General features: G+C 42.2%; 1 protein-coding gene across 8 annotated transcripts; it reads left to right on the top strand.

Moving 5' to 3' along the window:
- The first annotated feature begins 500 nt into the window (after window positions 1-500).
- ehmt1b (euchromatic histone-lysine N-methyltransferase 1b) lies at window positions 501-26,124 on the top strand. 8 transcript variants are annotated; one of them, XM_084035046.1, is made up of 26 exons: window positions 501-541; window positions 12,221-12,311; window positions 12,408-12,925; window positions 13,842-14,106; window positions 14,263-14,411; window positions 15,480-15,635; window positions 16,074-16,145; window positions 16,274-16,376; window positions 16,494-16,628; window positions 17,015-17,292; window positions 18,557-18,789; window positions 18,872-19,087; window positions 19,211-19,293; window positions 19,430-19,536; window positions 19,730-19,852; window positions 20,017-20,118; window positions 21,206-21,310; window positions 21,403-21,557; window positions 21,675-21,845; window positions 22,075-22,219; window positions 22,323-22,400; window positions 22,661-22,776; window positions 22,923-23,009; window positions 24,165-24,243; window positions 24,424-24,599; window positions 24,765-26,124. In XM_084035046.1, the coding sequence occupies exons 1-26, from the start codon at window positions 521-523 to the stop codon at window positions 24,952-24,954; spliced, it is 3,954 nt and encodes a 1,317-aa protein (XP_083891172.1). In that variant the 5' UTR covers window positions 501-520; the 3' UTR covers window positions 24,955-26,124. The 8 variants fall into 8 exon arrangements, with proteins under 8 accessions (XP_083891172.1, XP_083891173.1, XP_083891171.1 ...); XM_084035047.1 differs by having other exon boundaries at window positions 503-541; window positions 12,414-12,925; XM_084035045.1 differs by having other exon boundaries at window positions 503-541; window positions 12,402-12,925.

Raw genomic sequence — 26,124 nt, 5'->3', positions numbered from 1 at the left:
AACTCCACACAGAAGGAACCCGGGCCGACCCGGGAACCGAACCCAGGACCCTCTCGCTGTGAGGCGAGAGTGCTACCCACTACACCACCGTGCAGCCCATTATGTCTTATCATAAAAAGATTATTGTAGCCTAATAAAATAGAAGTTAAAGGAAAAATGTGTGCCCTAAAGGCAACGTAGCAGTTATTTTGATTTGCCATAGTAGAAGCAAAGATGTTATTAATGACATTACCTGGCTCTGCTCTAATCGAGTGTCATTTTTTTGCATTTGGATAATAGATTGTACCTTTAAATGAAAGATGACTGTGGCTCCATTATGCATCAGATGTATCTTATTCAGTGTGTTTGAATGCTATAGTCCGTTATCACAAAGTCCACTTCTCCGTGATCTTAGTCTCTAATGTTTTATTAATAATATTACTGTTATATTGACAATCAAATTCCCAGGTGTGAATTACACCGGCTGCAAATCAATATGTGTGACGTAAACGCGGGTGGGCGGAGTTTACGTTCAGGCACCATGGCTTCGGTTGGACCCGAGGTGAGTGTGTGAGCGTTATCTACGCTAAGCTGTTTTACTTTTACAGTTTTATGAGCCTTTGGAAACGTGTTACGCCCCGGCAGCCAGAAACCCGCTTGTAAACGGGTGAATAGTCGGTGTCGGGGTGTCGTTTTGTCGTAAATTGCCCGCTGCCAGCCCGCAGTCTCTTGCTTTTGTGCTGGACCGGAGGGCAACTGAATGTGCAGGAAGATGCTGCGCCCCGGAACCTGAATGGTCCCGTCCGGGCGCGCTGTTATCATTGCCCTGGCGTTTAGTTATACATGTTCCTGACTCACGTCACTGTCCTGCTTCTGTCCAGTTTTAGCGGTTCAAAAATAAATCGCAGATAAATATGCATGCGATTTTAGCCGACGCTATTCACGGTTTTAGCTGTATTGTCTGTAACCGGCTCACTGATGGCTAATTTGTACACACTGCTGTTTAGCTAGCTGCTAGCAACCGCGCTAGTTAGCACACAGTGCACACTTTCTCAAACCATCACACACAAAAACTGATTCTCGAGGTTAACATCGTTAAACGAAAGAGGCTCGTCTCTGTGTGATTCGGAACAACACGCATTGTGCCCGGCTGATGGTGTTATCTTCCCTCTAGTTGTGCGGTGTGTTAGCTAAATGATAATTGATGCAGTCAAATGAAGGCACCACTGGCAGTGCTGCCTACAGCCTCCCACTGTAAACATATGGCGCCAGCCCTGAAACCGGCTTCGGCTGTCTTTGCATGATTCTGTTTTCACATTAAACTTTTACTAGGAATGGTTCCACTGGTGCAGCCTTGTCTTTGTTAGCCATTTGCTGGTGTGGTCGTGGCTTTCAGTCGGCGTAAACCAGTCCAGGGTTGGCTTTAACAAGTTTTTGTTGTTTTATTGCGGTTTCATCGGTAAAGATGGGCTGCTTGGACTGATCTGTTTGCTGGAATGGCACAGAAGTGTGCAGATGTATGAGTCCTTCAGTCTTTGTTTCTTCTGGTTTTTTTTTTTTTTTTTGAGAGACAGGATCCAGTGTTGTTCGGCAGAGGTCGCTCGAGCAGCGTCCAGACATCTGCTCCTCAGTGCTTGGTGAAGAAAGAAAGGTGTGGGACGCTGAGCTATGCAGCGACTTCCGTTTGCACTCATATCTTGGGTCTGATAAGTTGATGTATTTGACAATAAATACAATGGCCTTAAACACATTCCTCCATCAACCTGGTCTTCCATAAAATTACGTTCTCATCCAAAATAATTCTAGTGGTATCTAGCCATGAAGGTAGTTTTGGATATATCTGCTATTTTCAGATATGGGTCCCTTTTTTTTAAACCATGTCCCTGAAATCAACAGACCTCATCATCATCAGTTTTCACTGGAACTACTTTTTATCAACAAAATTGTCCCAATGGAAGATGTTGACAAAGAAGTGGGGGGATGACGAGTCCTGCTGAATTAAAGGAATACTTCACCCATTTGCATTAAGCTTTCTATTGTTATAAACCCGGTAGTGTTTTTGAATGGTCGTGCTGCATTCCCTCATTTCCCCCAGAGCTGGGAGATATCCGTATCTCTATTCTGAAAAAGAGCCTCTAATGACGCAAATATTGTCATTTTGCTTCATCGGAGGCTGCTTTGGTTAGAGGGGGTAAGACTACAACCCGGTGGAACCCACTGAGGCTACAAACCTATTACAGATGGGACCTCACTTCGGCAGAAGCCGAACTGGACCGGCCCTTTTTATAATAAAAATGCTCTCTCTAAAATTCGTTGGACTCCCGGCGAGTAGCCTGGGCCGGCCGAGTGTTTACTAGAAATATGTGCAGACGTGACTTGTTGTTAAAGCTTCAGCCATGTTTTCTTGTTGATGACTTTGAGACGGTGCTGTTGTCTTCCATCCATATGCGGCAAAACACTTACATTTCGACTACATAAATGACCCACTTTCAATACAGATTCATCTTTCCACCCATGAAGTAGTCCTTTAATTGGTCAAGTTATAGATTAGTTATTTATGAATAATTATTTCACATTCCAGTTTTTCAAACGCTGAATTAAATGATTGTTTTGTCAGGGGCAAATGCCAACAGATTATCATATAATGCAAATCAGTTTAAAACTTACTTCTGGCTTGGCCTTCAAAATACCTCATCCCTCCAGAGGCACATTTGAAACACATTAACTGCAATTATTTCACAGTAAATTGACAGTACCATCCTCAGTGTTTAACAACACACCACCATGCAGATGCAACCATTTACCATAGCAGTAAATCATAATTTCACTTCAAACGGTAAGCAGCTTGAGTTAAGGTAGTATTAACTGCTGGGCTCCTCCTATAGCTTTTCACTACATCAGACAGGTGTTTCTGATTTCCTGTGTGTGTGTGTGTGTGTGTGTGTGTGTGTGTGTCTCTGTGTGTGGTGTGTGTGAGTGATAGAGAGCGAGTGTGTGACTGAGTGAGTGAGTGTGTCCTTCAGCATTCAGTTCATGTGTGCGTTCAGACAGAAACACAGCAGGAGAAAAGGGTTGGTGGAATGTCAAGCAGTTCTTTGGGCTCCTGTAGTTGAGTACATGAAGACGAAATGGCCATGATTGACCTTGTGACCGATATCCTGCTGATGTTGTCCCCTCTCGGACATCTCCTGAGAATTGTACCTGTATGATAATGCTGACACTTGACTTGTGCAACCAAACTACTGCCACAAGTTATTTGTGATAATTGCAAAAAAATCGGCATGAAGTTGCTAAAGGGAGAAATTCTCATAAGAATCACAATTCTTATTTTCTATGATTCTGAATCCACGCTCAGATTTAAAAAATGAGGGGCTGCTTGTATTATGAAATTGTGTAATTGTGACGTTTTAAGAATAGCTTTGCTTAAGCAACACACCTGTTAATATTCCAATATTGTTATTTGCATTATTGTTCACTTGCCACTAAAATAGGAAATTGTTGCTATTTCTAACTGCACACGTTGATGCTACTCTTCCCGTTTCTTTTCTCAATGATGACAAATTATTTCTTCTATTTCTTATTCAACTGTTGCTCTGAGGGATCTTTCTCTTTCTGCTCTTTCAATTCTCAGTCTGTAGAAACCCTCCATAACAAAATAGCATCTATTCGTAAAGAGTTTCCAGGATCCTAAAATCATGAAAGACGATTAAAGAATATAGCGTACTCCTGTCAGCCACCTCACTGTAACAAATCAAGCATTTTTCGCAGGTGACCCCCCAAAAAATCAACAATTAGTCTACATACAGAGAATGAATACGTATAATATAATCCTAACCGAGAAGGAGTTGCTGACATTTTGTTTTTTGCGCTGGTTAACATTACTGTGCATGGTGGAAGTAGCTAATGAATGAGGCATCTTGCTTCTTTCCCTATGAGTAACTTCATAATAGCAAAAAAAATATTTTTATGAATCTTAAATTTAACTTGGCTCTTGTTGTGCACTCAACCAAATATCATTTGTGAGGGAAGACTGTTAACACAACTGTACAATCAAGTGATTTTGTATGATTAGGAGTGTGAAAGTAGACATTCACAGATCGGTTCATTGCCAGGTTTAAGAGTTATGGTTTTGTGGTTTGGTACAAAACCCCCAAATGCATAAGGATATATTTATTTTCATTTACTTTACCTGTTGCACGCTGGCAACTTTGGTAAACTATTTTCATTAATAAACACCTATTCTACACATTAAGAACACTGACTAAACACTTTGCCAGAAGGCATCAGGTAAAACTGAATAGTATCTCTTTTGCTATTAAAAAATGCCAATAACATAGAATGATAAAAAATAATCTTGTGTGTTAGAAGTGTTTCAGTAAGTTATATTGTGGCTTTATTTAAAGATTCATATAGTGTCCAAACATTTGTCTTCCCGGTGATCGGCACATCTGGATAATGCTGTCGAATATGTGTTAGCATGTTCGATGTGTTTCCATGGAAGGGAATTGTGTTGTCTTCGTACTTGCACATGACTTTATCAGCCAAGTGGAGCAGCAACTTCACCGTTCACCTTTTTTGCTAGCATACACAGCGACGCTGGGGTTTGCGCATTAAAAAGATTTCACTCTGGAACTTGGTTTCAAACGTTTTTGTTTGCAGCCCCCCAAAACTCCTGTTGTCATGTAAAAGAAACCTAAAAATATTGAATATTAAGTTGAAAACGTTGTCATGTAATGGCCCCTAAGAGACGTAAGTGGTCAGTGTAAAAATGCAAACCTAAAGGGGCATTCACACCAAATCTCATGGTTTAAGGCAATATGGAAATTAACTTTTAAAATGCTTGATTTGGCAATGGCGTTTGACTTGCTCAGAGCAAGGCTATGCTAATACCATAGCTGTATGAAACGTAAGATACTATCGCAGAGCTCTGGGAGACCATAGACCGCTACGATGTTTTTCCTTCATTACTGATTCCCTGCCAGTGACGACATGAGGAGAATTTCAATCGCTGATTGGCTTTGCGTCACAGCGACGCACGCAAATTATGTCACTCGAGTTGAAATATTTAAATGAAAACTTTTCATTCACATCCAACGCGCCATTCGCCCAAAGAAGTCTCGTTGCACGAATATGCCACAGGCTGTGCATTGACTTTACATGTAATTTGGTCATGTGAAAAATCGCATTCGTTGTGAGCACCCCTTAAGAACAACAAAAATGATTTAGGGACTTTAAGCTTGAATGGAAATCTGATAGTTTTTGGTCTACAGAAGCTGCTGTATCTGTATCAAGGTTTCCTCTGAATAGCTGTCCACATGGAGACACGCTGTCCGTTCAGAGGGAAAACATTCAACCAATCACAGCTTTGTAGGTTTACTGTAAGTCATTTTCCTGTATAACTATCTAGCTACGCCCATGAAAAATAGTGATGAAAAATGTGTATAAGTGTGAATGTGGTTGACGAAGCTGTAAAGGTTTTTTAAGTTGACTAACGCAACAGGCTGAAGCTATATGCCACTTTTATATTGTCATTCATACTAGCGTTTAATCCTGGGAAACCAGATGCCTGGGCAAACACATCCATTTCCAGTTTCCCAGGACATATAATAACGTGAAATAGGGAACCACCAGCACACCAGGATTAGGGGTGTGAATCTTTGGCTTCACTTCGATTAACGATACACTAGTTGGTAACGATTCGATTCGATTCTGTAAACCACGATTCGATTCAGTAACTTGTAACCAAAAATCTATGTCCATGAATAAACATGCAATAATGCGAGTGAGACTATCTGTATTCTTCTGAAAGGTGAAAAAATAACATTTATTCTATAAAAAAGTAAACCTGCATAATATTTTATGCTGAATACAAAAATGTAATTAAACATTGCTCAGTTATTTTAAACATTTTCAGTAGACTACATGCTGGCAGGGGAGAGAGTGTCTTAAATGTATTAAAACATTAATCATAAGTAAGAATCACGATTCATCCGATTAAATGCATTTATATCAATTACTGGTGAAGCCAAAACGATTCATTCTATTTATTTATTTTAGCAGATCGATTTAGTTGAATCTATAGGACTGACAATCGATTAATCGATGAATTGAATGAATCATTACACCTCTAACCAGGATCCAACCAAGCCTTGGCAAAACATAGGACACCGCAGCTTAATCTAATGTTGACTAACATAAATGCCTAAAACGTAATTTGCATTACCAAATAATACACTGAAGTGATCAGGTTGGGAACCCATAGCTTTATGCATGTTTTTCCTTGTTGCATGACCAATGTGCTTTGACTACGGCAAAAGTTATCTTATAAACGGGTCAATATCCTGGGATTCCCGGGATGGTATGTCTAATTTTTGTGGAAAATTTGAATCTCTACTTGGTACAGAAGAATTGGCTCTGGTGATGTTCCTAGATGTTGAGACATTTCACTTAAACTTTGTATCTCAAACCCATGGTGGCGGCAGAGGAAATCCAGTCATTGGGTAAATTATCTGGGTGTCAGGGATGTTGAAATATTGTGTCAGTCCATATCATAGAGGCCAAGCTACTGTATTTCAAAGTAAGTGAAAACTGTGACCACCTGGGTGTGCTAGAAGAAAAATCAGGGGGATCATCATCATCTGGGGACATTGTCCTACAAGTTTCATGGAATCCATCCAATACTCCAATAGTAATTTCACTTCAAATAGAAAATGTTGACCTCATCTTGGGACAAGTCAGGAGATGACCAAAATCGGTAGGCTGTATCCTCTGGGGACAATGAATATCTTTAGCGATATGTAATGGAAATGTATCCAAAAGTTGTTGAATTATATCAGTGTGGACCAAATTAGTGGACCAACACACAGACCGTTTCTTTATTGTGTACTTTTTAATCTGTGCAATCATGATGCAATTCAACTTCATTACAGTGCATAATGTTTGAGTGCTGATGGAGGCTCAAATAGACACAAATGTGTTTTGCTCTAGTTAAAATGAGTTTCACATAATGGTATACAGGTGTTCTTTGCTTATCGGTGGCCTCGTTTTTCACCTCTATTTCATATACAGTATCTGATACTGATATCTATCTTTACTTTATTGCAATTCTGCCATTGTTGTAAGGATGCTCTTTTTTTGTGCGTTGAGACCTGAAAGTTGAGCCTGTATGTGAAGACGAGATTGTTTTTCATTGTTTAGTTGTGAAACGGGAGAAGCCACTTACATCTCTGCGTTTCTGAATACGTCCCCTGAGGAGAAAAGGCATGTCACTTTGCAAACTGACAATCTACTATTCTGATTATCAATTAGTTTGAAAAGAAAAGTAAATAATGAATGTGAGGGTTTGATGGGTTTTTCTTCTTCGCCTCTTTATGTTATTGGATTTTGGGTAGATGAAGTCAATCTAGGAACTTTTGACCGTTTTGACTGCTATTTAATGAAATGTTATAGACTAAAGTATTGAACAATAATCAACTGATTATTCTTTGGCAACAAGGACAACAGTAGAAATACTTAGTGATGTGAAATAATGCTTAGTTGGTACTGTACATTTATACTAATTTTGTTTGTACTGGGGACCAGAGCAGATAAACCAAATAAGGGCTCTGTTTTTACTTATTAAGTTGTTCTTTTCTGGTCATTTTTTGTGGTTGCTGTTGCTTTTTTCAAGCCTTTCCCCTCAATAGCAGCATGGTCCGTTATTTAATTTGTGACGTTGCAGGGTCTGGCAGCATCTGGGTTTTGCTGCCTTCACTGGCCCGGGGCTCAGTGAAGCTAAAAGACACTCCTGTTGAGAGGTTCGGATGTGGCCTGATGTCCACGATTAAAAATGCTTGGCTAACCAGGCTCCTCACTGACATCCGGTTTGCTCCTGTGGCTTTTACTCTTTTACCTTCTATCATTTTTTTCTCCTTCTTCTGTTGGTTGCTATGCATACAGTATCCCCCCCAAACATATTTCCATTTTACACAAAGAAAAAGAACATTTTAGGGTAAAGTTGCCATAAATAGTAGCATGTGTATAAAAACATCGTTGGGGTATATTATGGATCTGCAGTATTTGTAAGGTGAGCCTGTTCCAGTGGATCTCTTTAGTGGCCTCCAGGTCTTCAACTTTAAAGAAATGGTGTGGCGTTACAGTTTGAGCTGACTGAGCATGCTCTGTGAAGACCCTCTGTAGAGGAGGACCGACAGAGGGAGCCACCAGGTCACATGACCGGCGAGGTGAATGTGCATGCGGGGAAAGAAAAGGAAAGAGGAACAATCTGTTCGACACATTCTCGTGCTCGCGTTCGCTCTGTCCTCCCCCTTCTCTCTCTCTCTCTCCCTCTCTCTCTCTCTCTCTCTCTCTCTCTCTCTCTCTCGCTTCTCTCGCTTCTCTCTTTCTCTCACCCACACCCTCCCTCATGCACTGTCTCGCTCTCTCTCTCTGACGCCTTCTTCTCCTCAATGGAGGCCATGAGAAGAAAGCAGGTATGATGCTTCCTGGAGGCAGACTAGGGTAAAGACATGTTGGCTTTATTGTCTTCACCCTTGGTTGGCTTTGCTCTGAGGAGAAGCAGAGTCTCGCTTCTCAGTTCCTGTCAGCCATTTTCTTTTCTTTATACAAGTTACATTCTTTTGGTTTGATCTCCTGTTGTCTTCCCGTTGAGATGATTTCTCAGTTTGTAAGATGCGCTTCTCGAGACAGTTGCTGCTGCTTTATCAGCAGCTGATTGCATTTGATTCCTGAAATCAAGGGCTTAATCTTGAGGAGCAGCGGTTTCTATTTGTTGTTTTTGGTGGCAGTGCTGCTGTATCAAAGAGAGATTTAAGCGTGGCTTGCTGGATCCTGTTGTTGGAGGGAGCTTCTCTACTGGATTAGCACAACAGCTGTATTTAGAGCATCACGGCATGGGAAATATGATGTTACTTGATATATGAGAACGGCTGAAGTTCTGGAAACTATCCCTACAGTAGATTTTTAAATCTCCCTTTGTCATACCACTTCTACTATCCTGCCTCTTTGCTCTGTCCCTCATGGTTGGTATGTAATGAGGTCTCACAGGACTGGAGGTTTGTGCAGCTTAGGCTATGTTATCAGGAATATACTGGAACATCAAGCTGCCATCACTGCTTATCAACCCAAAATGCACGTTTGCCTGCGGTGTGAGCTTCAATGTTTACCGGCTTTGATCTCCTGAGCTGCTTTCTGGCTGAAGGCCCGGCCTTGCATGTCTTGATCAGTCAGTTTGCACTATTGGTCACTGGATGGGAGTTAATTTGAAATTTTAAGCTATTGTATTTAATGATTTTTAAATGAGCATTTTCCAATGTTTTTGCCTTCTATGTAGATAGTGGACTGTTGAGATGTGACAGGAAATGAGGGCGGAGAGGAAGGATGACATGTCAGATGCAGACTGGGATCAATGCGATTGCACATTCAGCATGTCAGTTCATTGGATAGGCAGGAAGCCCCATCTTAATGATGTTTGTGTTGAAAGAATGCCAAACCATGAATCTTTTTTTAATTTTTTTTAGCAAATTTCTTTAGAACAGTGGTCTATTTTGAGGTTGGGACTATTGAAGAGTGTTCTCAAGAAGAACATTTCTGCTGCACAAATTCAGTGTTATGTGGCAAAGAATGTTATGTGACTTTTCCCAGTCTTTGCTTTTTTTTCTTGTGAAATACTGGATAAATATACCTGATGAGGCCTCTGAAATTATCTGAGAAGGGGGAAAATCCCCCTTTAGTCAAACTGCACACAGTCAAAAGAAGAGGGTTCACAAATAGCTCTGCTAGATATCCTTTGACATTGCGGGGGCCATGCTTTAGAACTCATCCTCTCTGAGGCTGTGTGAAATTGTGTACCGTGATATAATTTTGGGTGTTGGCACCTCGCATGTGTCATTAAACCATCAGCTGATAGACTGCTAGTCTATCAGCTGATGGTTTAATATGTTTGTGCTTCGTGTTTAGGCAGCTCTCACTTGTTTTCAGGCCTCCTGCTGTCGATCTTAAGGTCACGCAGTGCGAATGTCCAGACCTTGTCACATACAAGGTCCACATTATGTTGAGGGTCAGCGAATGATTGATGCATGAGAAAATGGCAGTAGATACATTACATATAATATATTTATATTTTTTTAAAAGGTACTATCTGGAATATTAAGTCTGGAACATTGGATTATTATTTTTAACATCTTTCCATTTTTTCAATGTACTACTAAAGGTTCCTGATCAACACTCAGCCTTGGCTTCACATTTGGAGCTTCTTTTAGCAGCTCGCATTTCCCCATCCATGTGCCTCAGACCCCTACGTTCCCCATCTAGTGGAAAACCACTGCAATGGCCGCGTTGTGTCAGTAAACAATCTGGTTGCGAAATGGCGGAGATCTGCAGGCAGGCTTCTCTGCCTCCCTTCCCCCCCTTTCCTTTCTGTCTCCAGCGTGTATGTTCCACTATCCACCACTAGGAGGAGGATGAGGCTGGTGCTTTTTTTGTAACTGGCTGTCCTCAATCCGTGGAAAAAGGGAACTGAAGGATTCTTCTTCTCTTCGCCCTCACATGTGCTCATGCGATGCCTTGAGCTCATACACCACAGAGGATTGTCCCAGAGTAGATGTTCTTTGGGAAACACCTTCAGACATTGTGCTCACAGCCTGGCTCTTTGGCTGACCTGGTTGCTGTTTGACAAGGTGCATGTTCGTGTTCGGTTCAGGGACTCAGGAGCACGTGTTTGGAGAATGATTTGGGAAATCTCTCCTGGTGACTCATGTCGTTGAGGTCTCGGTTGTATGCAGGTTTCAGGGAATGTGCTGTCTTCTTAAATCGAAGGATTTGACTGTTCGAGCCCTGGATGTAGAGAATTTAACCGTCTGAATCAGTTTGTTAAAATGAAGCGCTCTGTGTCTCTAGCAGGTCTTGGGATTGGACTATTTTGGAGAGAAAATGTTTTCTCTATTTTCTTAAGACAATCAGACTCGGTACCTTCATTTATCACTCACTAGATATAACCCCAGGCCCTAGCAGCATGTGTCTGTATAGCTACCATTATTCTGCTCGGTATGAGCGTCGCATAACGTCGTGGAGACTATAAACCTTCCTGTTCTGTGCTTAAAGAATGCTGCTCTTCAGAGACAAACTGACCCAGGACCACTTCCCTTTGACATTTGGTCTAAGCAGGTCTACGTGTGAAGACAGACAGCGTGGCTTTGACAAGCAAAGGTGGACCCAAAGAGAATGCACAAGTGTGGATTCATGAGGTTTTACTCCTGGGCCTCTTGTGTATCCTGTCCCATTTTCCCAGAGTGAGCACGAGGTTGACGTTCGGCTCAGGAGGAAGAGAGCGTTTTACATTTCCTGGTGTTACCTCTTCAACTGTTTCTTTCTGTGAGATATAAAGATGAATCTGTGGGTGGCTGTGATTTCTTTTGAAGCCTCAGCCGTGCATCTACTGCATCTACTGCTCTCCTGGTTGGCTGGAGCAAAGAAAGAGACAAGACAGACGATGACAGTGCATGGGGGTCGCCCTCATTCTCTTGGCTTACTCTATAGTCTTTGACTCTGACAAAGGCACATTACTGAAAAGAGGTTTTTACCCGGCATTCCATATGTAGATGAGATATAGTTTTATTCAGATATGCATTTTTTTTTAAGATCAGGAATTCGTGAATTATTTGGTTTGTCAGTCAATAGATAATTAATGGACAGCGGTTTTGGCAGAAATACCAGATATTTTGGTGCTTTTCTCAGATTTCTTTATCGTTTACTCCTCCAACAATTCTTTTCATCATCAGTTAATCTGTCAACTATTTGTCCAACTAATGCATTGATTATTTATGTCTTAAAATGTCTTGTTTTGGTAGAGCAACAACATTTTCAGTTTACATTGATATAAAATGTACAAAAAAGGAAAATCCACACAGAGTATTTGGCATTTGTGCTTGATAAATGGATACCAGGACAATTAATTAATTATGAGAATGTTTAACTTTTCAGTCAAACGACTAATTAAATCAAGTAATTGTTTCTGTGCTGATATGAATTAAATGTCTTTGGGTTTTGGACTGTTGCTCAGATTAAACAATTCGTTTAAAGAGGATACCCCGAGCTTTGGGAACTTGCATGGAAATATTTAACTATTTTCTGACTAACCGATTAATTAAAAAGTTATTGATTGACAACAAAACAATATCATAGTTGTTAGTTGGCATTCTAAATTTGGTTTTCCTTGACATCTATGTGTTTTTTTTTTCATCAGCCCGCTGGTCTAGCCAAAGGCAGTGTGGATAAGGGTGCATTCACAAAGAAAGAGGAACTCAATGCAGCGAGCAACGGAGAGGAGAAACCAGGTATTAGTCAAATTAAACCATGCATCACTTCATTTCTGAAAAATAAACTTTGCACCTTGTAATTTGCATTATTTTCTTTCCCTTCCATTGATGGAGACAAAGAGCTAGCAGCCAGACTCTCCTCTTCCACTCCAGCAGAGACGATGCTAAACGGCACCGAGCCTGACGACACGAGGCACAAGAGCCTGACACACAGCTCTGTGACGGCCAACAATAAGACTTTACTGCTGGTGAATGAAAATGGCACGTCAGACATGGAGCCACCGCATGGTTCGGTTACCGGAAGCAATGGATTCATTCTCACGAAGCAGCAGCAGGATGGCGGCTCTGCATCGATGCAGGGTTTGGGAGTTTCCCCTCACAGGACTAACTGGTTGCCTTCGGGCTCACCGACAGGGGGACACACAGCAAAATCTCCCCCGGCCTCGGCGTCTGGGTGCTCACAGAGTTCAGGTGCACTAAGGACTGACTACAGTACAGGGACTACGTCGGGACAGGAGACACCAGACACTAAAAATGGCAAAGCCTCGTCTCCTGCCCCGGCTCCAGCACCCGTCACGATACACAGAGCACGCAAGACAATGTCCAGACCTGCTGTCAGCCCGGCACAAAAGGTAAACCTTCAGGTGTATTTTCAGCCGCTCATTGGTGGTTTTCTCATTGCTATCTGTTAGGGGGATGTAGGTGAAATCATCTTCATAAGACTGATATGAATATTTTTATACACACTAAAAGACATGAGACTCCTATTATAGTTGAACATGTCCTTACAAACCAAGGCCATTGATCTGTTTCTGTAACCCTGTTGCAGGAATTTGCTTCCATTCAGTCACAAGAGCATTAGTGGGATCCAGCACTAATTTGGTTCCAGTTCACTTTGAAAGTGCTGGACGGGGTCACGGCTCTGTGCAGGACAGTCCAGTTCTTTCTACATTCTTCCAAACTGGGAAAACCATCTCTTTATGGACTTGTCTTCCTGCACAGGGTCACTGTCATGTTGAAACAAGAACGTTGGACAAACACTGTGGTCTAGAACATTATTGTATCCTGCAGCATTAAGATTCAAACCATGGTAAACAACCCCAGATCAAAAGCACACAATTTGTCCACATTCTTTTATACATTGTTAATTGATGAGACAAGTGTGTGCAAAATCACTTACAAAATTATGAAATTATTACTTAATGCAGTGAACACGATGCATTGTTGAATCACAATACAATTCAGCTGAAACAATACTTGAATTACTGCATTTACTGCTGTGGGTTTTCTGAGCTGGTGTTGTTGCAGGAGGACCTTGTTTACTGTAACACACAGTGGTCATTGTCTTTTCACAGCTTGACACATGACACATGTGGGTGAAAATCAAAGGAATCGGTTCCCTTCTGTTAAAAGAAACAAATCGGGGCATTTTGTGGTGTCAACTGGTGCAAACCAACAGACAATGAAACTCCCAGTAACAGAAAGACTTAAAGCAAATCACTCTGTAACACAGTGATCATAACTAATTGTGAATCTTGTTACTTCCAGCTTCTGAACAGGGAATTAAGAGAAGCAAAGAGTGCCAAAATGGAGACTAATGCACCCGATGCCGTGAAATCTTTGCAGCAGTCCTCCACTCAGAACCATCTACCTCAGAGTCCACCGGATACGCTCGCTTCAGCACAAACCGCTTCGTCAGCCTCACCAGCACCTCCTGCGGCTCCCATGACAACTCCATCTCCTCCAGCTCCGGAGGCTCCTCCGGATCCTCAGGCTTCTGTGGCTCCTCCAGCTCCAGCCAAGCTCCAACTAGGTCAGACAGACTCCTGTCACACATGACAGAAACTGACCTACTGTTGAAGAACTTGACTTTGTTGTTTAGTTTGAGTGTAATCAGTGGGTCAGACCAGAGCCTCGTCTCTGTTGATAGTCTTGCTGTAAACAGGTGTGTTGTTCTCTCGTGCTGTAGGTCATTACTCAGGAGGGTTGTCATCCCGGAAGAAGAAGAGGAGGATGGGAATGTACAGTCTGGTTCCCAAGAAGAAAACCAAAGTGCTTAAGCAGAGAACTATGCTGGAAATGTTTAAGGAACTACAACAGTCTGCCAAGAGCCAGCAGGTCTGTGCTCCTCATATTTATCAAAACAAACACAATTTAAAGGCAGAATGAGCATTTTCCTAAAAAACTATGCCACGATTCATTGACATTTCGATCCTGCTTGGATGCAAAGTTAGCTTTTTCATCAACCTATAAAACCGTAGCGATCAGGTGGTATCGTTAGCACATATCCAAGAGGTTGCTGCAGAAATGGACATATCATCAAAAACTTGAATACAGCGAGGCCGAATGCCAAACAGACAACAAACAAGTGAGAATCTGGGGTTGGTTTTCACCCGCTGGCAAAGCACATTAACCCTTGTTGAGCTGGGGCCACAACGGACTAATCCTACTAATGAGCTTTTAGTTGATGTCTTCATTTAGCCACTTGAATGTCATCTAATTCTCATACAAAAGCAAATCAAAATCACTTCATATGCCAAGTTTAAAAGTGCTCTCTGGCAAACGTTTATTAGCACAAACACTTTCTACTCTCGCACATTTTGTGAACCTTGAATGTCACCCTGCCAATACTTCAATACTTCAATAATTCAAGACTTCGAGAGAAATAAACATATGTTTCATATAGATGTGGTACGTTTGCTACATTCCCCAAGCTCTCGTAGCATTTTATTCTAATAAGAAAAACTCAAAATGTAAAATCTGAATTCAAGTTTCTCTCTTTCACCAAACTAAGACTCACTTAATTGCCTTGTTTACTAATGTAAAACACACTTTACTTTACAGAAACAAAGTAAAACTCTTCCCACTGTTCCAACTCTGTTTTGGTCAAAATAAACCCCTAATTTACCAAATTAGATTTGAAAATATGCCATCTCTGCATGTTGTTTCTCCCCACTGTGCATTTTGTTTTAGCGCTTTGCCAGTCGCCGCTGAGCTGCTACTCACACTCGTTCTTCAGAGGCAGCTCATTAAATTAGCTAAATAAAGTTGCTCCAAAAAAAGCAATATCTGTTGAACTCAGCTAATCGCCAATATATTGGTCCAATCGCCTAACCACAACAAATCTATTTTACAGCATAGTTTGAGATTGCCATGATGATCCTCTGATCCTCTCTTGTCTCACAGAATACAGAGGCTGCAAACATAAACGGCGAGAAAGTTGAAAATGCTTCTGAAGAGGAAGAGTCCGAGGAGATGGAGTCTGAGGAAGAGGAGCGACAGCAATCACCAGAAGAACCTGTCGGTGCTGTCCAGGAAGCAACATCTCCACCCATCTCTCAGGTTCGGAACACAAAATAAACCATTACATTTTATGCAGAACGTAAAGGCCTGTTGATGTTGGTCCTGTTGTGTAAAATGTTCTAATTAAAGTAGAAGGAGCTTTTATATTTTTTGATAATAGGCGGGGAGCGACTGTGTTGGGTCGCCCTTTTGGGAAAGCGATAAATCACTTACAGATTTAATAGGATGTTAAAAGATATCAGCGTTGACAAGACGGACTAAAGTGAAACATTGAAGGTGAAAACAGTTGTTTTACGGGCTGTCTGTGAAAGCCAACTCCCCAGGTGAGTTAATTATTAGCTGAAAGGTTCCCGAGGCCGAGAATAGGAAACAGTTTTTTCCATCCAAGTATCACCGTGTGACTCTAATGTATTAGAATGAAGCCTGAATGTCATGTTAAACGCCGGTGATGAACTCTGTTTGCCGTTTCCGATGCAGACGGGAGATGAGCAGGAGTCCGAGGAGTCTGGAGAAGAGGAGGGAGAGGAGGAGAGCACAGAGTCCGACCTGGTAAGACCCATCATAATTACTCAGCCGAACGTCTACAGCGTATTACATCTCAGCTGGCATCATCTCTTTTGAGTGGAGACGGAACAGTTTGAAGTGTTCAAAATCATCTCTGTGTCCGTCTGCCTCAGAGCACTGAGTCCAGCCTGAAGAAGAAGTTGAAAAAGAATATGAAGAAAGACGGCCCGTGGCTCAGGCCGTCCAGGAAACGGAAGATTAGGATAAAGGCCAAAGGTGATGGCCGCTCTGTCACACGTACACCTCTGTCATACACTTGCTCACCTTACTGTTTTTTCAGTTCCCTTTCCCTTTGCTTGATGGTTCTCTCATTTTTTCTTCCTCTCTGCCCAGAACTGGAGGTGGTGGATGAGCCTCAGGCTGCAGCTCAGGCCCAGACAGGTGATGAGGAGAGCACACAGATCTCCCCACCCGAGTCTGTCAACCTCAACGAGCCCCAAGAGCCGGCAGTTCCCTCACAGAACAAAGGTGAGACTAGAAGAAATTAGGAAACTTGCTAATGATAATCCTTTCCATGTGGGTTGACCGTTCCAACACTAACCATAATTCTGTTTTGATTTGATTTATGATGTGATAATTGTTGTGGGTAGAAGAAAGTTTCCAGGCGTGCGTTACACAGTTACAGTTTTCTACATATTTTGTTTGTATTTAAAGTAAGGCTGAAAAAATTATCGTTTTAGTAACTGTACAATATATCAGGTATCACACTGGCAGTAGTATCAATTGAATCTCCTGGAGAGGTCCATTGCTACTTCATCCAGCCAAAGATTAAGGACAGTGATTCTTTTCCGCCGATTTATCTGAGATTATTTTAATCTGATATTGAGTTCAAGTCCAACTTTGTTCCTTTGCAGACGTTTCAGGGTCGGCGATCGAGGAGGCTCAGGAGCTTCCGCTCTGTAGCTGCCGCATGGAGACGCCCAAGAGCCGAGAGATTCTCACCCTGGCAGACCGGAAGTGCATGGCCACGGAGAGCGTTGACGGACAGCTGACCCGCTGCCAGGGCGCCATACTGAAACATGAAATGATGCGTCCCTCCAACTCTGTTCAGCTGCTGGTTCTGTGCGAGGACCACCGCAACAGCATGGTGAAGCACCAGTGCTGCCCCGGCTGTGGCTTCTTCTGCAGGGCTGTGAGTACACACTCACTTCATTGATGTCCGGCCTTCGGCTGCAGGATCACTAAGTGAGAATGTTATGTATGAATACATGTGGTGGTCTGTGGAATGTTTTACTGTAAACATCAAATTACGACTAAGAATTTTTACGATTTTTCTCTGAAAAAGTCCAGACGCTAGCACAGTGTGCAAACATCACCGCCCTTTTCACTATTTGTTACAAAATAAATAACTTATGCTGAGCTCCACAAAAGTGGTGCAGCGGCTCTTCATGGAATTTTGTGAACATGTTCATGTGCAGCTGCAGAGACGTGTCGCGCGTCCTCGTGAAAAACGGTGACAACCACAGAGGTTTGATTGGGCATTGGAGCTGAAACGTGGAATTTCTGGACGAAGTGCCTCAGATCTGTTTCAATAATAACCTTATTAATTCCAGGCAGAGGAGCTCCTCTTCATCTTCTTACACTTACGTGATTTTTTTTTTTCCAGCCATGGAGATGTGTGCAGACAAACTAAACTATTGAATCACGTCTAACTAATAAATCAAAGACGCGCAGCCACAGAATTGTAGATAAGCATTAATATAACATTTGAAATTGGTAAGTTTCAAGTTTGGAACATATCTGAAATATGGGATTGCCTCCTAATGGCTCTCAACATGGTGGTGTCTAAGCCACCAACTAGCAGCTAATGCTGCTAATGGTGCTAACAGTACTAACAGCACATACCATGGCAACAGAGCTAACAGTGTTAATCTGAATCAGAGAGTTGGCGCAACGCTTCCTTGATGAGGACGGCGATCGGGATGAGGTCATTAGCGTTAACCACCGTATGAGCACAGAGCACGCTGGGGCAAACACACTGGGACTCACATGCACTAACATGCAAGATGGGGTCTGCCCAGCTTTGTCAACAAAGCACAGAGAAACTCGGATCACAATACAAACAGAGGGAGAGTGACATCATTCTCTGCTCATGTTGACATTATGACACTATATATTTGCATAGCAAATTAATGTTTGTTGGTATTTGTATGGCTTCACCCTACATCAATAATGTGCAGTCCTTTTTTTTCATTTAATAATAAATAAAAAATAATGAACAAATTAATTGATAATACAACCAGTAATTACAGCCATAAAGTTGCGTTTTAGTAAAACCTGACTATTGCAGCATATATGAAGACGTTGTCTGCTTTCCTGACTTAACTTCTCACAGTATTCTACTTTCACGTGTGAACATGGTAGTCATTGGAGGCTTTTTGCTTTTCATTGTGTAGGGGACGTTCATGGAGTGCCAACCAGACCTCAGCATCTCTCACCGTTTCCACCGTGCTTGTGCCTCGGTGCTGAAAGGTCAAAGCTTCTGTCCCCACTGTGGAGAGGAGGCCAGCAAGGCCAAGGAGGTCACCATCGCCAAGGCCGACACCACCTCCACCGTGCCGCCCGTGCTTGCACACGGACCTGCCACACCTGGGGTCCCTGAGGGCCGAGCGGACACCACCACTGGCAGGTAAAGTACCACCTGATGTTGATCCAATGAAATGCATTCATGCACGGCACAGCTGAAATACTCTTTCCCTTTTGTTTTCCAGCTCTTCTCGTCTGGCTATGGGGGCTGATGTCAGCGGCAGGGCCGACAGCTCGCTGTCTATTCGTTCTGCACACGGACTCGACACCTCTGCTGTTCCTGGGTCCTCCAGGACCCCATCACTGCTCACTGGGTTGGGAACAATGGTGCCACCTACAGTCCCTCAAGGACCACCGAGAGAGACTCTAGAGAGCATCCTGGTGGCTCTCGACACAGAGAAGTACGTTCAACCATCAGCCATCTTGATTCTTGAATCTGAATTACCTAAAAGCCTGGAGCTTTTGACACAAACATAACCACTCACATTGTTTTTGTTTTTTTTGTTTGTGCTTGTTTTGATCAGGCCAAAAAAGCTGCGTTTTCACCCCAAACAACTTTACCTCTCAGCCAAACAGGGAGAACTCAAGAAGGTCTTGCTCATGTTGGGTATGTTAACCCCGGCTGTGCTGAACAGAAGTGTCTCTTCAATCCAGATCTGCATGAAAACTTTGTATGCACCTCACATTTGTTTTCATCCAAATGCTTTTTAATCCAATGGTTTCCTTCTCCCTTGACCCCCCAGTGGACGGTATCGACCCTAACTTTAAGATGGAGTCTCAGAACAAACGCACTCCGCTCCACGCTGCAGCCGAGGGAGGATACAAAGACATCTGCCACATGCTCGTACAGGTAAGAGTCCTTTACTGATTAACTTTCAGTCCTGCCCTCTACTTACTCCTGAGCTAATGGATGAGTTTGGTTTAAATCCCTAATTTCATGTTGAGAATGTCTGACTCACTTAAGATACTTAAGATGCTTAGGGATTTAAGGAGTTCTATAATGGCAGAATTTTACAACGGTTGTCTGATGTGTGCCACTTCAGGCCGGAGCAAACTTGGACATGTGTGACGAGGATCAGCGGACGCCACTGATGGAGGCCTGTGAAAACAACTACATGGAGACGGTCCAGTACCTGCTAAGAGCCGGAGCCAGCGCCACGCACAAGGTAAACCTGCATCTAGTTTTATTCTGGGTATCAGCTTTTCATCAGCCAGATTGAGTAAAATCAGAATGTAATTTGACTTTTACTTTTTTTGTCAACTTGTGCTTCGTTTGTATTGTTTTTTTGTCCAAATTGATAATTAATGATTGATCCTTTGCTGCTCTCAGGATGTTGAAGGATTCACGTGTCTCCATCTAGCAGCGAAGTCTGGCCATTACAACATCGTTGAGTACCTTCTTTCCACAGGATTAATCAACATCAACTGTCAGGTTGGTACAGTTTCACATTTTACATTCAGTCATTTTGATCCTCTCTGTGAATTCAGATGTGTTATAGGACTTTTTTCAGTAGTTATTGTGAGTTTTTACACAGTGATGTCATCGTGCGGCGGTCACCATCATTCAGCACATTCCATGCTGCTGTCCAGTCATGTTCTCGTCCAGCTGATCACATGTCTTGCTGTCTGACCATACATTCATAGATGCACATGTCTGATTAGGTTGTCGTACTACTGGTTATTGATAATACCTCAGCAGAGTTTAGCAGTTGTTGATATTTGCCCGTCAGGCTTATGACAGTACAGCTTTCATTCAAAGGGCTTAATTAATTCTTCATACACGATGAGCTAAAATACGGAATCATTTTACAATCAAAGTGATTGGCAAAAATGCCAGAAGATACTTGCATGAGTATAATTCATGTATACGACATATGATAGATAATATCATGACATCCATCCATCCATCAGTAACTTGAGCTCTGCAGAACTAGAGACGGCCATGAGGTTATCCTGTTTCACTTGGAAATACGTACGGAAGGTAGATACTCTTGAAATGCCGTTTCAAATCGACTTTAATCTTAAAACAATTTATTTCACTGAAATTGCTTTAATAATGAGTCCAACCTGGGTTAAAGATCTGAGATTTGTTATCATAAATGCTCTGCACGTAAAAGGTTAAAATCTTCTCAAAGTTGAGTTCATCACACATTATAAAAACACTTGGCTCCGAGGAAGGATCTCCAGTTGGACGGAACTGACTAAAAGAACGTAATTAGTTTGGAGAGTCACTTTTTCAGAAGCACTCAATGTTTTGTAAAGTTGTACAATGAGTACGGTTCCTTCAAATGCACAGTGGTGCCAGTAAATTAGATAAAGACAGAGCTGAAACAAAGGACTGCACTGTGTCTGATGCATCTTTGTTTGAAATGTCAGACCTTGCTGTGCCATGAGGGCAGCTGTGATGTAACGACATGGTCTCTCCTCGGATGAACCAAGTGTCTAACAGTGCTGCTTCCCGTTTCAGCTTTACTCAGCTGATTGGTTTGCTGAGCTTGAAAGTATTGTTTTCCCCTCAGGATGACGGCGGTTGGACAGCCATGATCTGGGCGACGGAGTACAAGCATGTGGACCAGGTGAAGCTGCTTCTGTGCAAAGGAGCCGACATCAGCATCAGGGACAAGGTTGGCGAAGGAGTCTGTCAACTCTTGTGTTTCACACGCTTCACAGAAGAATTAAGTATTGTTTATTTGCCGGTTTGCATTTTGTTTTCTAGGAAGAGAACATCTGCCTTCACTGGGCAGCGTTCTCAGGCAGTGTTGAGATCGCCGAGCTGCTCCTGAACGCCCGCTGTGACCTGCAGGCCGTCAACATCCACGGAGACTCTCCTCTACACATCGCTGCTCGGGAGAATCGCTTAGAATGTGTCACGTGAGTTTCTACCCGAACCGTAGTTAAAACAAGAGGACAGATTGAAAAGAGCAGTTTCACAAAGTTGTTCAGAAGTGGCTTGTTGTTGGTGATCAGAAGAATGTGTGGTCTCCTCAGGCTTTTCCTGACTCGAGGAGCAGATGTGTTCCTGATGAACCGCGAGGGAGAAACTCCTCCAGACTGCTGCAGCCACAACTCGAAGGTCTGGGCGGCCCTGCAGGCCAACAGGAGGGACAGGAACGCCAAGAACACCAGGCTCGCTCGAGTGGATGAAAAAGTCCTTCAGAGGTTTAAATGATACTGTGGAAATAGTGGCGTTTAAAAAAAAAAAAAAAAAAGGGGGCTGCTTTGGGGCGGGCATGTGGTGTTGGATACATATGGAAAGATAGAATACTATCCAAGAAGGCTAGGGTCAAAACACAGCAGTTTTGACCCTAGCCTTTCTTTTTTGCCACCACCTCATCAGAGTTGCTTGAAACCGTTGCCAGCCCCTGACCACTGTCTGCTCTGTCTACAGTGACATCGCCTTGGGGCAGGAGAGCGTTCCCCTTCCATGTGTCAACTCCGTCGACAGCGAACCTTACCCAGACGACTACAAATACATCCCCGAAAACTGTGTCACGTCCCCCATGAACATCGACAGGAACATAACACACTTACAGGCGAGTTATTGCAAACCATTTCATATTTTAAAGGAGACAGGGTTTGTCCCTTTCTCTGTGATTAGCAGTGTGAACTGACCAATGTGATCTTCTTAATCCACAGTACTGTGTTTGTAAAGAAGACTGTTCGACAAGTATCTGCATGTGTGGACAACTCAGTCTGCGCTGCTGGTACGACAAGGTAAGAACAGATCTCGACACACACACACACACACACACACACACACACACACACACACACACACACACACACACACACACACACACACGCATACACACGCACACACACACACACACACACATCTTCCTTTCATAAGGTGTATCAGAAAGCCATGAAAAACAACAGCAGACCATCAGTAGTATTATAAATCATGCAGTCTTGACGACCACACAGACTATACATGTGTATATTCATATATATGTATTTTGGGTTGTGTTTAGAGAGGTTGTCTTCTCCCTGAATTCTGCCGTGAGGAGCCTCCCCTCATCTTTGAGTGTAACCATGCGTGCTCCTGTTGGAAGACCTGCAAGAACCGCGTAGTGCAAAATGGAATAAGGTACGCAACGTTAATCTCAATGCGTATAAAACTGAGAAAAATCGAAATGAAACTGTTTTCAGCGGAGCAGATTAAAGGTTATCTGTGAGGTGTATAAAGGTAAACATCAACGGGATTAATAGTAAAACATGTTGTGCATCTTTCAGGACCAGGCTTCAGCTCTTCAGGACCAGTAAGAAGGGCTGGGGTGTCCGTGCAGTACAAGACATACCAAAGGGGACCTTTGTATGCGAGTAAGTCCCATTTACAAATCCAATCCTGTTTATATTCACACATCACCTTTCATTCATTTACATTTTCAGCCACAATATAATGCAGCCACAGCTTGCATCCTTGCTGATCTGTCAGCTGATGTTATTTTATTTTTTTTTTATTTGGTAATTGGGCACAACACAGAACAGGCATATTGTCACTTTTCCTCCCCGATTTGAAAACCCTGCTCCTCTCACACATGCAGCGTCGGCATCTCCTGCCAGATGGTAGCAGCTCAGACTGCGAGCGCAGCATACGTGAGAGATGCGTTCTGCTTTTTCACGTTCAGAGGTGCTGTCGGTGGCACCCAGGTGTTTTGCTGTCGTGCCAGTCACTATCCTGATAATGTATTGTAACTATTTTCGATAGCTTGTTTTTGTTTTAAATCACAACATTTAGGGTTCTGTGTGCCGTATTGAAAATGTGTACTAACACCAATAAAACATACCTCGGTTCAGTTACTGATGTAAACGCTGGTTGGATAAAATGTTGTCACTGCGAGCTCCAGACAGTATGCTGGACCTTTTCTTATATAAACTTGTACATGTCTGCAACAAAGTACAGTCACTTCAAATATAATTCTTGTCAACTTTTTTTATTTAACACAAAATTACAATTTTGCTTCAAGTGGCATTAAAGTGGTGTTCGACCACCAGTGGCACCAGTCTGTCTTTCACCCCAAATCCATAATTTCTGAAGACGTAAATCTTTTAAGCCTCCTAGTAATAAATAGTTTCAATAATACAAATTCTATTCAGTATATTTAAATAGCCCAATATCACAAATTTGTGTGAAATTGGTGGCTTGATAAACTGAATGTGAGAGTAAAGGATCTTTTAGTAAAAGGTAATACAGATGTTAGTTTGGGATTGTAAAATGATTATTAAAAAACACTAATGTGTGGTGTTATTTATTTGATAAAGAACAACCTTTTGGGTTAAACATTTTATAAGATTCTAAAATAAATCAAAGGTTTAGCAGAAGGAATATTAAATCTTTGAAGCTCAGTATCTCAGAGCTGCAGTCCTCCCGAATAAAACTTTCATGTAATGTTGACAAGCTGTAAACAACATGAGCATTAAAATGCTTCAGCGATGGCGTCTGCAGCTACTGACGGCTCACCTGCTTTTGAACAGGTATGTAGGTGAGATAATCTCCGAAGCAGAAGCAGAGATGAGGCAGAATGACACTTACCTGTTCAGCCTGGATGATAAGGTAAAGTACCAGCAATATCTTCTTCTAAAATGGAAGAAAAATAATTAAAACCATCACTCTTGACGATTTCCTAGTTACTACTTAAACATTATGTTTTCTTTATACACACTTTTTCTTCCCATGCAGAATTCTTTCAGCTTATTTTCTTGTTTGACTCTTTCACTTCTCTTCCCTCACCAGCCACAAGACCTATACTGCATCGATGCTCGTTTCTATGGAAACATCAGCCGCTTCCTCAATCACATGTGCGAGCCCAACTTGTTTGCCTGTCGAGTGTTCACGACGCACCAGGACCTTCGTTTCCCACACATTGCCTTCTTCGCCTGTGAAAACATCAAGGCTGGAGAGGAGCTTGGGTAACACTTGAATTTGTTAATAAATTAATTTATTACCGCTATAAGACATGTCTTTTGGACACAAGTTGCAAGAAGTTTTTATTTCCTTTTCCACTCTGGAAGATAAAAGGCCGGCTTTGATTAACTTTTATAATAATTTGCTTTCTCGTCCCCTCCCCCTCTCAGATTTAACTATGGCGACCACTTCTGGGAAGTCAAAAGCAAGCTGTTCAGCTGCGAATGCGGCTCCTCCAAGTGCAAGTACTCATCAGCGGCCATGGCGTCGCTGCAGGCGGACAGCACGCCGGAGGATCAGCAGCAGCCCAGTGCTTCACCGGACACCAGCTCTTCCAACAGCCCCTCCAGTCCTTCCTAAACCCCCTCCACACTAAGCTTCGCTAGTACGCACGACTGACAGACGCACAAGGACACTTGTGCAATGCACCCGTCTGAACTTTTATCAACAAACAAATCTTCACTTCTGATTAAATACATTCGTGAGAACCCGTAAAACGTTGTCACAGAGAACCACATGCACAATCAAATTCTGGACGAACTTACTGCTCCTCTTTTCCACCTTGTGTAACGTGAACAGCAGGGGGCAGCGACATCACGCACAGCAAATATCACAGGGACAGTAAAAACATGTCATACAGAACTTTACTGGGAAGGAGAACTGTGCATTTTGTCTTTTTTTAAGATTCATTGAAATTGTTAAATGGCTTTTCTTATTGAGTCATTATCAAGGAACTTTGGGGTCGGGGACGAGGGAATCATTTTCTTTTGAAAAGACAACCTCCGCATACATCTGGGTTTAACTTGTTTGACCTTTTGCGGTCATTAATCATGAACCATTCCAGCAAGACTAGCTGATAAATATTGAACTATGTTGCCACTTCTTTGTCACTTCATCTTTGTTGCAGTGTTTGAACACGGACATGTCTGACATTTGCCACTGTAGTTGACATGAGTTGATGAGAAAGATGAGGCAAGGCAGGGAGCAGAAAGTGGACTGTTTTTTTTTTTTATTTGCTACTCAAGTGAGTATCAATTGTCTGAGAGAAAGATGCTGTACCATTCCTCCAAAATGAGGCATATCATGAATAAATTGGTTGACCTTTTTATTAAGCATGTTGCCACAGTTGTGGGAGAATGGACTAAACTTAAATGGAGTTTAAAAAGTGACAAGAATATGGTGCTGACAAAGGTTTTTACTTTTGTTTTCATTTTTATTACCCAAGTGAAAATAGTTTGTAAGATAAGAGAACATTTTACGTTTTTTATGTTTTGATTTTAACTCCACTTTTCTAAGCGTAGTTACTGTAGTTGGGCTACTTTTGTTTAATGATTTTGCCGACAGAAGCCAACCCGTCTTTTTAAATGTTGTTAGTAAAGCAGTGACTGTTGTGCAAAGTCTTGAAAGGTATAAATGGAAAAAAAGGTTATAAAAATGCAATTCATAACTTTCTGTTACATATTTCTGGACAGTGAACCATCCATCTAATTGGTTGTATCTTTTTCAATAAATTTACTACTAATGCATTTA

Source organism: Eutrigla gurnardus (genome assembly GCF_963514095.1).
Source record: "Eutrigla gurnardus genome assembly, chromosome: 19".
NCBI classification, from domain to species: domain Eukaryota; kingdom Metazoa; phylum Chordata; class Actinopteri; order Perciformes; family Triglidae; genus Eutrigla; species Eutrigla gurnardus.
The sequence above is the reverse complement of the archived record's forward strand: the minus strand, read 5'-3'. Positions and strand labels throughout refer to the sequence as shown.

Excerpts from the sequence above, each read along its gene's own strand:
- ehmt1b (XM_084035041.1), top strand. The coding sequence starts at position 8,427 with ATGGAGGCCATGAGAAGAAAGCAG. Across the intron at positions 20,119-21,205 it reads TAATCAACATCAACTGTCAG|GATGACGGCGGTTGGACAGC; the intron begins GTTGGTACAGTT and ends TTTTCCCCTCAG. Across the intron at positions 23,010-24,164 it reads AAGGGGACCTTTGTATGCGA|GTATGTAGGTGAGATAATCT; the intron begins GTAAGTCCCATT and ends GCTTTTGAACAG.